General features: G+C 42.2%; 2 protein-coding genes across 2 annotated transcripts in view; one reads left to right on the forward strand and one right to left on the reverse strand.

The window, feature by feature from the left end:
- Window positions 1-13,664, forward strand: part of LOC134500247 (putative lysosomal acid lipase/cholesteryl ester hydrolase) — a 265,244-nt gene that overhangs the window by 89,195 nt on the left and 162,385 nt on the right. The gene's annotated exons all lie outside the window — the stretch shown is intronic.
- LOC134500250 (putative neutral ceramidase C) overlaps window positions 1-13,664 on the reverse strand; it is a 46,071-nt gene that overhangs the window by 3,455 nt on the left and 28,952 nt on the right. Inside the window, exons 12-17 of the mRNA XM_063307439.1 lie at window positions 10,390-10,505; window positions 9,585-9,679; window positions 8,852-8,891; window positions 6,005-6,100; window positions 5,772-5,867; window positions 4,806-4,952 (exon numbers count right to left, since the gene is read on the reverse strand). Of these exons, the coding sequence (XP_063163509.1) occupies window positions 4,806-4,952; window positions 5,772-5,867; window positions 6,005-6,100; window positions 8,852-8,891; window positions 9,585-9,679; window positions 10,390-10,505 (590 nt within the window). The remainder of the gene's footprint in view (window positions 1-4,805; window positions 4,953-5,771; window positions 5,868-6,004; window positions 6,101-8,851; window positions 8,892-9,584; window positions 9,680-10,389; window positions 10,506-13,664) is intronic.

Genomic DNA, 13,664 nt, shown 5'->3' on the forward strand with positions numbered 1-13,664 from the left:
GTTGGATCCTTCTTCTTGGGATATGTTTAGAAGGTGGTGTGGGGAGACTACTGTTCAACACCTAGAAGGTTGACCTGTGATGTCCTGTCTCCTATGTTATTTAAGATCTGCACAAAATCACTTAGGAGAGGGATCACTTTGGAATGGAGTGCCATCGGAATGCTTGCCCCTATGATGCTCCATACATTTCTAAGTCCAGGGAAGCAGTCAGTACTCTTGAACTACGCCTAATATCAATAAGGGGTTAGATGAAGGAGAATAAACTGAAAAGAATTAGGCAAAGTTGAGGTGCTGATGATAAAAGGAAAAGTGAATTCTGGGACTGAGATGAGACTTGGTTTAGATGGGGATGAACTCCCCCCCAAAAGTGCAGTCGGCATCTTGACTCTCCCCTATCATGTTGTTGTTTATTCGTTTAGTCGCTTCCGACTCTTCGTGACCTCATGGACCAGCCCACGCCAGAGCTTCCTGTCGGTCGTCAACACCCCCAGCTCCCCCAGGGAAGTCCGTCACCTCTAGAATATCATCTATCCATCTTGCCCGTGGTCGGCCCCTCTTCCTTTTGCCTTCCACTCTCCCTAGCATCAGCATCTTCTCCAGGGTGTCCTGTCTTCTCATTATGTGGCCAAAGTACTTCAGTTTTGCCTTTAATATCATTCCCTCAAGTGAGCAGTCTGGCTTTATTTCCTGGAGGATGGACTGGTTTGATCTTCTTGCAGTCCAAGGCACTCTCAGAATTTTCCTCCAACACCACAGTTCAAAAGCATCGATCTTCCTTCGCTCAGCCTTCCTTATGGTCCAGCTCTCGCAGCCATATGTTACTACAGGGAACACCATTGCTTTAACTATGCGGACCTTTGTTGTCAGTGTGATGTCTCTGCTCTTCACTATTTTATCGAGATTGGTCATTGCTCTTCTCCCAAGGATTAAGCGTCTTCTGATTTCCTGACTGCAGTCAGCATCTGCAGTAATCTTTGCACCTAGGAATACAAAATCTTTCACTGCTTCTACATTTTCTCCCTCTATTTGCCAGTTATCAATCAAGCTGGTTGCCATAATCTTGGTTTTTTTGAGGTTTAGCTGCAAACCAGCTTTTGCACTTTCTTCTTTCACCTTCATCATAAGGCTCCTCAGTTCCTCTTCACTTTCAGCCATCAAAGTGGTATCATCTGCATATCTGAGATTGTTAATGTTTCTTCCAGAGATTTTAACTCCAGCCTTGGATTCCTCAAGGCTAGCTTGTCGCATGATGTGTTCTGCATACAAGTTGAATAGGTAGGGTGAGAGTATACAGCCCTGCCGTACTCCTTTCCCAATCTTAAACCAGTCCGTTGTTCCGTGGTCTGTTCTTACTGTTGCTACTTGGTCGTTATACAGATTCTTCAGGAGGCATACAAGATGACTTGGTATCCCCATACCACTAAGAACTTGCCACAATTTGTTATGGTCCACACAGTCAAAGGCTTTAGAATAGTCAATAAAACAGAAATAGATGTTTTTCTGAAACTCCCTGGCTTTTTTCCATTATCCAGCGGATATTGGCAATTTGGTCTCTAGTTCCTCTGCCTTTTCTAAACCCAGCTTGTACATCTGGCAATTCTCGCTCCATGAACTGCTGAAGTCTACCTTGCAGGATCTTGAGCATTACCTTACTGGCATGCGAAATGAGTGCCACTGTTCGATAGTTTGAACATTCTTTAGTGTTTCCCTTTTTTGGTATGGGGATATTAGTTGATTTTTTCCAATCTGATGGCCATTCTTGTGTTTTCCAAATTTGCTGGCATATAGCATGCATTACCTTGACAGCATCATCTTGCAAGATTTTGAACAGTTCAGCTGGGATGCCGTCGTCTCCTGCTGCCTTGTTATTAGCAATGCTTCTTAAGGCCCACTCAACCTCACTCTTCAGGATGTCTGGCTCTAGCTCACTGACCACACCGTCAAAGCTATCCCCGATATTGTTATCCTTCCTATACAGGTCTTCTGTATATTCTTGCCACCTTTTCTTGATCTCTTCTTCTTCTGTTAGGTCCTTGCCATCTTTGTTTTTGATCATGCCCATTTTGGCCTGGAATTTACCTCCGATGTTTCTAATTTTCTGGAAGAGGTCTCTTGTCCTTCCTATTCTATTGTCTTCTTCCACTTCCGCGCATTGCTTGTTTAAAAATAATTCCTTATCTCTTCTGGCTAACCTCTGGAATTTTGCATTTAATTGGGCATATCTCCCCCTATCACTGTTGCCTTTTGCTTTCCTTCTTTCTTGGGCTACTTCTAGTGTCTCAGCAGACAGCCATTTTGCCTTCTTGGTTTTCTCTTTCTTTGGGATGTATTTTGTTGCCGCCTCCTGAACAATGCTGCCAACTTCTGTCCAGAGTTCTTCCGGGACCCTATCTACTAAGTCCAGTCCCTTAAATCTATTCTTCACCTCCACTGCATATTCCTTAGGAATATTAGTGAGCTCATATCTAGCTGATCTGTGGGTCTTCCCTAATCTCTTTAGTCTGATCCTAAATTGTGCAAGAAGAAGTTCGTGATCGGAACTACAGTCAGCTCCAGGCCTTGTTTTTACCGACTGTACAGATGTCCGCCACCTTTGGCTGCAAAGGAGGTAGTCAATCTGATTTCGGTGTTGTCCATCTGGTGAAGTCCATGTATAAAGCCGTCTCTTAGGTTGTTGGAAGAGAGTGTTTGTTATGCAGAGTGAATTGTCTTGGCAAAATTCTATCAGCCTATGTCCTGCTTCATTTTGTTCTCCCAGGCCATACTTACCTGTAATTCGAGGTGTCATTTGACTGCCCACCTTAGCATTCCAGTCTCCTGTGATGAAAATAACATCTCTTTTAGGCATGTTGTCCAGTAGGTGCTGCAGATCCTCATAGAACTGCTCTACTTCAGCTTCTTCAGCATTTGTGGTTGGGGCGTATATTTGGATCACTGTGATGTTAGATGGCTTGCCCTGAATTCGAATTGAGATCATTCTATCGTTTTTTGGGTTGTATCCAAGCACTGCTTTAGCCACTTTACTATTAATTATGAAAGCTACTCCATTTCTTCTGTGGTCCTCTTGTCCACAGTAGTAGATCTGGTGGTCATTTGATGTGAAGTGGCCCATTCCAGTCCATTTCAGTTCACTGACGCCCAGAATGTCTATCTTTAATCTTGACATCTCACCAATAACCACATCCAATTTGCCCTGGCTCATAGATCTTACATTCCAGGTTCCAATGGTGTGTTGATCCTTAGAACATCGGATTCGCCGTTCACCACCAGCACCGTCGGCCGCTAGCCGTCCTTTCGGCTTTGAGCTAGCTGCGTCATCACGTCTGGGGCTAGTTGAGCTCATCCTCTGTTCCTCCCCAGTAGCATTTTGACAATCTTCCGACCTGGGGGTCTCATCTTCCGATGGTATACCGACATATCTCTGGTTGTACTGATCCATTTAGTTTTCACGGCAAGAATACTGGGGTGGGTTGCCATTACCTTCCCCAGGGATCGCATTTTGTCTGACCTCTCTGTCATGACCTTCCCGTCTTGGGTGGCCCTTCACGGTTTAGCTCATGGCATCATTGAGGTGCTCAAGCTCCAGCACCACGACAAGGTAACGATCCTTTGCTGAAGTCCCCTATCATAGATTTGCACATAGCAGTTGCAGTGAGAAGCATCTCTGCCCAACTATGGGTCGTGTTCCTTCCTGAGCTGGTGGACTTTGCAACGAGTTATTTGCGCCTTGGTTATAGCCTGCCCTACTATTGAAACACATTCTTTGTGGAATTTTCTTGAAAAGTATTTGGACATTGCAACTGGTGCAAAAGACATCCGCTACGCTGCCAACCAGTAGAAGGTATGGGGAACATAGGATGCCTGGACTGAAACAGCTGCACTGGCTACCCCCTGCCAATTTAATGTGTTGGGAATGGCTGTTAAGGCCTATTCAGCTTAGGATCTAACAGCCTGGGCACTGTATTTCCCCGTATGAATCTGTCCAGGTACTCAGATCACAGAAGGGGCCCTTCGGAAGATGCCCCCACTGTTCAGCTGCCCGGCGCATGGGAAAGGACTTCCTCCTGTGCAACTCCCAGGTGGTGGATTGCATTCCCCAAGGGTCGTGTTTGTCTCTATCCCTCCAGCAGTCAGAAAAATGGCAAAGGTGCATCTTTTTCTGTAAGCTTTTAATCGTCAATTATGATCCTTATTTATTTTGTTTGGTCAATTTGTACAGCTGTCCATCTCAGGAAATGACTCTGGACAGCAAACAAGATGAAATAAAAATAAAAACAATTACAACCCTAGTACAAAAATCGAAACACATAGCAGCTGAGGAAAGTATCACGGTCAACAAATGCTAATACAGCCAGGAGATGGGTCCCTTCACACCCTCGGGGCCCCAGGCCCAGGCCCAGAACCTGGTCTTTAAGGTCTTACGAAAGGCCGGCAGGATCAGGGCCATCCTACTCTCTACAGGGAGACGTTTCCTAAGGGCGGGTGCTACGGAAGAAGAGGCACGATCCTTATTTTCATCGTACTGTCATATTTATATTTTGCGCTTAATTTATTGTTAAGTGCCTTGACTGGTTTTATGATCAGAAAAGCGGGTATAAATTTCATAATAAATAAAACAGGCTAGGTTGAGAGAGAGGCCCGATCTCTCTCTCAAGCTAGACAATTCGTGGAACTGATGTGTGAAAACCTCAGGACACAGCCGTGGAGAGAGCTAGTATATTGTCCGTGAAAATGATACGATTAAACAAGGTTTAAAGATACAGCCAAATACAATCGTTGGGGGGGGGGGGAACAAGTAGACATACCACTTTGTATGCTGGCTGAACATCCTGTAGTATATCACCATACTTCCGTCCAAGTGGCTTTGCATCAATAACAAGAGGCAAAATGTTCAGGTTTGTTATATTTAAGCAGGGTGGCTCTGGAGTATTTGGTAAATCCTGAGTGGCATCCTGAAACAAAGGTAATTCAGTTTGGAATGAAAGGTGCTTTAACCTTAACCAGGAAATACAGCACAGGAGAAAGGGAGAGGGATGATATAATAAGAAAAATTCTGCTGCATGGAGTCGAGAGATCCTGTTCAGGATTTCTGTATCCTCTTCTGAATATTCAGTTCTATTTTTCTTTTCCCTTTGTTTTCCATTTTGAGGCCCCTTCAAATATAGTTTTAAACTTCCATAGCAAACTATGAAAGCAATAGCCATTTACACTTTGCTGCTTGTTTTACTCTGGGAATGCACTTGTTAAAACATAAAAAATAATTCCCTTGGGATTTTTTTGTATAAATGGGTGGTAGGTAGTAGTCAGCACAGATTAACAGCACATTTATTTGGGGGGCACTAGGATGAAGAGAGAGCCAGTTTGGTGTAGTAGTTAAGGCACCAGGCTGGAAACTGGGAGACTGTGGGTTCTAGTTCCACCATAGGCACAAAGCCAGCTGGGTGACCTTGGGCCAGTCACTCTCTCTCAGCCCTAGGAAGGAAGCAATGGCAAACCACTTCTGAAAAATCTTGCCAAGAAAACTGCAGGGATTTGTCCAGGCAGTCTCTGAGAAACGGACACGATTGAATGGATTAAAGGAAAGAAAATGATGAAGCGCAAAACAGCTTCTTTGGAGTTTCTGTTGGTGGAACACTTCCCCATTAGACTGCAGCCTTCTTGAAACCTTCTATCCAATGTGCACCTCTATAGGTTCTACTTCTATTTCTGCTTAAATATAAAGAATCGGAGTCTTGGTTCTTTAACGGTGCATGTTTGCAATTTGTTATTACCGTAGCAATAGCTCTGGCCAGGCCTTGAAATAATTGCATATAAGCAGAAAGAGTGTGTGGTCCAAAAATGGTGGATGCTCCTTCATACCGCTGAACCTACAAAGTGAGACATGAAGGTCTATGAATTCATGACAGTTTCATGATCCTAACAGAAAACCAAATTTTATACAGACTGTAGCCACAAACCATACATGCTACATATTTTTGCCTTAAGAACATTACCAGTTAATTACCTGATATTCTTCATAAGTAGCTATATAATGGGTGTAAACGTTGCACAGTCCTGAAAGTATAATATCCATGCCTGCTTTCCCCTGAATTTCAAATTCCTATGAAACAGAAGAACAGTGTTCAATACACAAAAAACAAACAGACAAAAACCATTCTGAATTCAGAGCACAGACAGAGCATTTATTCATGTGTTCAAGATTTCTACCATGGCTAGCAATTTAGAAAAAAAAAGGAAAATGTGATAAATGTCAAAGATTCAGCCCAAAAATAATTAGAATAGAATATTTTTATTACAGCCACTGACCAGCATTGCAAACAGAAACACATTAAAATGTAATAGCCAGTCCTAAAATAATTACAATAGGCTATTAAATTAATGTCTGCCTGCCCAAGGAGTGCTACCGGCAAATAAAACACTCATATATTTAATAAAGAGCTTGGAAGACACAAATACGCTGCTTATTGTTGAAATGAAAACAATGTAGATACTAAGCAAAGACACCAAGATGCAAGCGACTAGTATTGAAAAGATTTAGGGATCCCAAACCTGGATCCATATTTCAGCGGCATGGGCATGCAGAGAGGCTACATATAAACCATATTTCAAATCTCCTGTTACCTGAAGGGATCAAACATAAATGTAGACAAGGCCCAGTTATAAACCTGATTTTCAGGTCAGATGAAGCAAGTCTTCTGCAAGTAGAAGACAGAAGTTTTCTCTCTCCTCTTGCGTAGGCTGAGGATTTAGTCATATTGATCATGTAATTATGCTATAGGTATCCTTGGAAACACTAAGATTTAAGGTGATCACAGTTTCACAAAAGCTTGCAGAGGCTTCTGAGCACTGATTAAAGAGCAGCCCAGCCAAGCCTTTTTTGGGGGGGTCCACACCGGGACTGAAATATTTCAATATGCAGCACCAAAATGAGCTGAGAAGGCAGCCAGAAGCAAAAGGCTTAAGGGCATCAACCTCATATCTGTCCCCCCTGCCCAGCCGTTTGACCTCCTTGAGCATAAGATCATACATCCCTGAATTAGAAGAAATGAGATGTAAGATTATATTCTAGAATATGGTGTAGTGGTTAAAGTTCTACCCAAGGAACAGGGAAACTTGGGCTGTAGTCTTCCCTTGGGCGTGGAAGCCAGCTGGATAACCCCGGGCAAGTCGCTCCCTCTCAGCCTAATCAGCATCAGGCTGTACAACGAGCGATGTGAATTGGGGGCGGGGGGGAACCCTCATTGCAACATGCACTGATAGCTTCACTGTGAGAACTGCAGCAAGCGCAGTGCAAGACAAGCAGATCCTGCAGCCAGCAGGGGAAACTCCAGGAACGCCAGCCAGAGGAAGAGACAGCAGGTTACGTTCTGCAGGGAGACAAGCAGTGGGACCCAGCTGGATGGCGGTTACCATCCAGCACAAACCTCTCCAAACTCAGTCCTTTCTTCATCATTCTTTGGATAGCTGATTTTAGGCTCTAATCTCTGATATGCAGAGCACTGAAAATAAAAGCTGCTGGCGTAGGCCACAGTGCTGTGTTTTTATACACAGGTTGTGGGTTTGTGATGTTTGTGACTGGGAGATTGGTTGCAGTGCAATGGGAAGTGAGCACCTGAGTGGGATAGGAAGGGGGAAGAACAGCCAGAAAGAACGAGGTAAGAGAGGAGATAAGAACAAAGAGGGTATCATTTTTGGAGGTAGTGGCAGTGAGATTTTGGTCAATATTGATTTATTCCCAAAATAAACTGAAAAGAAATTATTCCCTTTCTTATCAAACAAAACCATCTTTTCATCACAAGAAGTATTACCCCAGACAATTAGATTAAGTCTTATATATTAGACAATTATGACGTCAAGGCTAAATTGAGAAACCAGAAAAAAGAGAAGTCCATCTAGAATCCATTCATTCTAGAAATTGAGTACAAATTCATTCATTCATTCAATTTTTATGGCCATCCACCTCAGTAAGTGACTCTGAGGGGTGAACAATCAAAACAAAAACAAATTGCCATCATAATAGAAAAATGAAAATGCACACAGCAGCCTTTTGAAATTCCTCAATAAACATGTGGACAGAGAAGCTGGATGGATGATTTCTCCCATTTTTTCCATGGGAAGGAGAAATTCGACAACAGTTGTTGTTTTTCTGTGCAGTGACAGTAATGCTCCTACAAAAACAAAAAAATCATGGAGGCTGCAGTTTGTTACAGGTAGTACTCGACTTATGACCATTTGTTTAACGGTGGTTCAAAGTTACGACAGCCGTGGAAAAAGTGCGTCACAACCTGTACTTGTGCTTATGACCATCGTACCACCCCTGCAGTCGCGTGATTGCAGTTCAGGCTCTTGGCAACCGACTCGCATTTATGACTGGTTGTAGCATTCTGCAGTCATGTGATCACAATTTGCAACCTTTTTTGCCGGTTTCCATCAAAAAACGTCCATTAGGGAAGCTGAATTCACTTAACGGCTGCAGTGCTTCATTTCACAGCCCGTCATTCGCTTAACAACTGCCGTAAAAATGGTTGTAAAATTGGGTCTGGTCACATGGTGACTTGACTTACAACTGCAATGAGTTACAACGGAAATTCTGGTCCCGTTGTGGTCGTAACCCGAGGACTACCTTTAGTGAGCTAACTACGTAATGAAGTACAAGACGTTCATATACGTTCCTTGGCCACCTCACAAACATGTGCAGGAATGCCATACTCCACTGGTAAGAATTTCTCAACTCCTTCCAAAGAAAAAGCCTCTTTTGTCGAACTGAATGAGTCCTGGCTTTCAAAATTGCACGGAGATTTCTCTACCAACATTCACTCGTTCCTCTCTTATTCTAAAGCTGCCAACTTACTTCCTTCACAGCTTCACGGACTCTTCGTCCAGCCATTGTCCTGGAAGACAAACACACGCAGAACGACTATCAGTTTCCGTATCCTTCTGTAGAGCTGCTGACAGATTCTCAAAGAAGGCTAGATTACTCGTTTTAAGAAAAACTTGAGGATAATCATTAATACTTCTGAGCAAGAGAATACAGAAAGAGATTCCTCTCTGCTCTAATGCAGTGGAAATCCACAGAAACTAACCAAGTAATTGAGTCATCATTAACTCGTCACATTGTTTTTCTTAGGGCCTGAACATGCTACTCTAGACTCATTGAATTTAATGGGACTCCCACCAAAGGAAGTGGTGGATTGCACCTTAATCTACCTAAACTGGATCAGGAATACTGAAATGTCAATCACTGACTTTGATTTTCCCTTCTTAATTTGATAATACCTAAGTAGAGTATTGTCTGCTGCAGGCTTCTGCAACCTACTGCATTCCAGGTAGATCTGGATTTCATTTCCCAGAAGTTCCATCTATCACACCCATTCTGGCTGGTCTTTTCTGTCTTTCTATATTTCCCATTATTCTTCACTTCGTCTCTAATGTGCGGCTTGCAGGTCTGTCCTCCAGAACAAGCCTTTCCTCATAATAAATGTTTTCTCGTCTTAAAATCCATTTTCCTTTTCTGAGGTGATCATAAAATACCAAGTATGTGCATGGATGATACCATATTATAAAGACAGAGTATGAATTCATACGTAAACTCTCCCGGAAGAGCCACGATGGCTGCAGATCCAATGGTAACCATCTGAACATCAACTGTTTCTGGATGCCATGGGTAAGGCTTGGTAAGCTTAAGTAATTAAAGAAAGAAGGGGCAATCTTAGGTCAGCCTTTATATTAAATATTGTCATCAGCAATAAAACCACATTCTCTCTCGGAAGTCACTCGAGGGGCTTGTGGCAGGTTGAAACTGGGTGTGAGCACATGGAACTCTCAGGTCAACTCCTAGGATTGATTCCATGCCGTTTTCCAGCAGAAAACATCAAAATACGATTCACAAATCCTTTGACAGGTTTGGCACACCTAAAACACCATAAACCTAGAACCCCAAATCCCTGAAAATCAAAAAAATAAACTAAAAACCTGTCCACTATTTCCGCAATGTCATGAAGCTTTATTATGGCTTCCATTCCCCGGATGATGATGATGATGATGACAATAATGACAATGATGATGCCAGCCTTTTTCCAAAAATTTAGAGAACAGGAAGGTATGAGTATTTTGCCAATACTCCATTTATTCTCAGAAACCTTGCTTTTGGCTTTAATACAATGTTTTGTTTCACAATATTGTGTGCCAGTTACTGAGTAGAACGTAAAATGCAAAGCTTGCATGTTGAGGGGCATAATAATTTATGCTCCTCAGAAGAGGATTCAAACAATACATCTGAGCAAGGGCTGCACTTCTTGCTGCTGCTAAGTGCAAGGAACATAATCTCTGATGCAATAACTAGCTTAACCAATGAGCTTGCTACTCCCAGTGAGGCCTAATGTTTCATACCTCTCCTGTAGGAATTAGAACAGGCTTAGGTTTGTGGCACTCTACCAATTCATCGGATGGCCGAACAAGGAGAGCATCACGGACAGCATCCCAGAATGGGTGGCCTTCCAGGGTGCCTGTCAAAAAAAAGTATGTGATAATAGGATGTTTTCCACCATTTTAAAATCCATTATTGAACTAATATGAACTATTTAAGAATATCTAATTGTAGTTATAGCAAATGAAATTTTTCTTTGAAGAAGAGCCAGTCTGGGATATTAGTCAAAGATGGGAGACTGGAAGCTGGGAGACTGTGAGTTGTAGTCCTGCCATAGGATGAGTTTGGGCCAGTCCCACTCTCTCAACCCTAGGAAGAAGAAGATGGCAAACCACTTCTGAAAATGTTGGCAAGAAAACTGCAGGAACTTCTCCAGGCAGTTGCCAGGAGTCAAGACTAACTTAAAGGCACACGTTTTGCTTGTTTTGTTTTAAAAAAAGAGAGTATAACCTGAAACCTATCATTGTCAAGAGGCATTTGAGAGATTTCTAGTTCCAGTACCATTGCCTTTAAAAAAACAAACAAGAGACTCATCTAAAAATGTTTACAAGTGGAAATCATTTGCTTTGATTGCTGGTGCGGACTGGTTGGTAAAGTTAAGGATGCCTTTATCCTTACAGACACAGTTTTTAAAATGCGCATATCCCATATCCCGCCCCAACTCTGACTACTTATTTGTTGTGTTAAATCATGATCCCATACTGATTTAAGATAACCCTGTTAATCTTCAATTTCTAATAATATCTTATATATTTTAAATTGGTTTGGAGATGGCATTTGACACCTGTAAGACTAAATCAAATAGATCAGAAATATTCAGTATTATGTTGGAGGGGATGCCAGTATTATGTTGGAGGGGATAACTGGGATAAATTTGGAAGTATGTCCGGATATAGCATTTTTATCAATGTATGACAAGGTTAGATGCACTCAAGCTATTAAAGATGTAATTACAAATCTATTGACGGTGGCAAGACTAATGATTGCTAGAAAATGGAGGGCACAAGGTGATTATCAGATAGAGGAATGGTATAAAGAAGTGTGGGATATTGCAATCAGTGACAAGTTAACGTCTAATATTAAAGTTAGAAGGGGGTTGCAGAGCCGAAACTATTTTGCAGAGATATGGAACATATTTGTAGAATTCATCTTACTAAAAGGGAAAGGATGTACTGTATACCTTCACAAGAATTATTACATTTTTGGAGAGAGGAATGATTAAGCAAAATAGTGGTCCTGGGGGTGGGGTTCACATTTAGAGTTTTATTTATCATCATAGTAAAGGTAAAGGTTTCCCTTGACGTAAAGTCCAGTCGTGTCCGACTCTAGGGGGCGGTGCTCATCTCCGTTTCTAAGCCTTAGAGCCGGCGTTGTCATAGACACTTCCGGGTCATGTGGCCAACATGACGACTCGGAACGCCGTTACCTTCCCGCTGAAGCGGTACCTATTGATCTACTCACATTGGCATGTTTTCGAACTGCTAGGTGAGCAGGAGCTGGGACTAGCAACGGGAGCTCACCCCGCCGTGCGGTTTCGAACCGCCGACCTTCCGATCGGCAGCTCAGCAGTTTAACCCGCAGCGCCACCGCGTCCCCATTTATCATAATTATTAAATTTATATGTAAAAGTAATAGAGGTTGGATATAAGTTTACAAAGCTATGTTTGTATGTGTTTAATGAAATAAACAGCTTTCAGCTTAAAAAAAAAAAGGATGCTTGTTATTCACAGCCATCTATTATTGTAGAAGTTGCAGACGAGAGAGGGATTGTGGGAGTTTGGGAAAGGGATGAAAGAGGGAGTAGACCTACAGTCAAGAGATAGCTGGCAAGACGGTTGGCAGTTTATCTCATAACTCAGCTGGCAAGAGATCTGGGAAGAAGTGCTACAGATTGTTCAAAAAGACTTAATTAACTCCTTATGAATGAGGATTGGAAATTCCTCCTGCAATTTCCAACAATCTGTATTTACGCCGAGATTAGCATTAAAAATACCTTATTGTAATCTGTGGAGGTTTTGCTATCTTGATCTTCCCTAGCTCAGTGCGTCTTGGCCTGATGTTTGTTTGTTTATTGTATTTTTACACCACCCATCTCAAAAACGACTCTGAGCAGTTAACAAAAATTAAGCAAATTTAATTAATTAATTAATTAAACTTCAGTGCGAAATACATTGTAAGCAGTAATAACTTTCAATAACTGGGATATGATTTGTCTTCAGAAACTTTGCTGATATGCAAAACATGGGCTACTGTGCCATTTTATAAGAACAGGCCATCTTTAATATTAGCTGCGTTCATGGTTTTTTTATTTTATTTTATTTTTTTTAATTTTATTTCATTTTGTTTTGTTGATGACATTCCTTTGTTGTTTATTCGTTTAGTCGCTTCCGACTCTTTGTGACTTCATGGATCAGCTCACGCCAAAGCTGACTGTCGATCGTCACCACCCCCAGCTCCCTCAAGGATGAATCTGTCACCTCTAGAATATCATCCATCCATCTTCTCCTTGGTCGGCCCCTCTTCCTTTTGCCTTCCACTCTCCCTAGCATAATCAGCTTCTCCAGGGTGTCCTGTCTTCTCATTATGTGGCCAAAGTATTTCAGTTTTGCCTTTAATATCATTCCCTCAAGTGAGCAGTCTGGCTTTATTTCCTGGAGGATGGACTGGTTTGATCTTCTTGCAGTCCAAGGCACTCTCAGGATTTTCCTCCAACACCACAGTTCAAAAGCATCTATCTTCCTTCTCCCAGCCTTCCTTATGGTCCAGCTCTCGCAGTCATATGTTACTACGGGGAACACCATTGCTTTAACTATGCGGACCTTTGATGTCAGTGTGATGTCTCTGCTCTTAACTATTTTACCGAGATTTGTCATTCTCTTCTCCCAAGGATTAAATGTCTTCTGATTTCCTGGCTGCAGTCAGCATCTGCAGTAATCTTTGTGCCTACAAATACGAAGTCCTTCACTGCTTCTACGTTTTCTGCCACTGTTTGCCAGTTATCAATCAAGCTGGTTGCCACAATCTTGGTTTTTTTGAGGTTTAGCTGCAAGCCAGCTTTTACACTTTCTTCTTTCACCTTCATCATAAGGCTCCTCAGTTCCTCTTCGCTTTCAGCCATCAATGTGGTATCATCTGCATATCTGAGATTGTTAATGTTTCTTCCAGCGATTTTAACTCCAGCCTTGGATTCCTCAAGCCCAGCACGTTGCATGATGTGTTCTGCATACGGGTTGAATAG

Source organism: Candoia aspera, chromosome 6, assembly GCF_035149785.1.
Source record: "Candoia aspera isolate rCanAsp1 chromosome 6, rCanAsp1.hap2, whole genome shotgun sequence".
Classification (NCBI taxonomy): Eukaryota; Metazoa; Chordata; class Lepidosauria; order Squamata; family Boidae; genus Candoia; species Candoia aspera.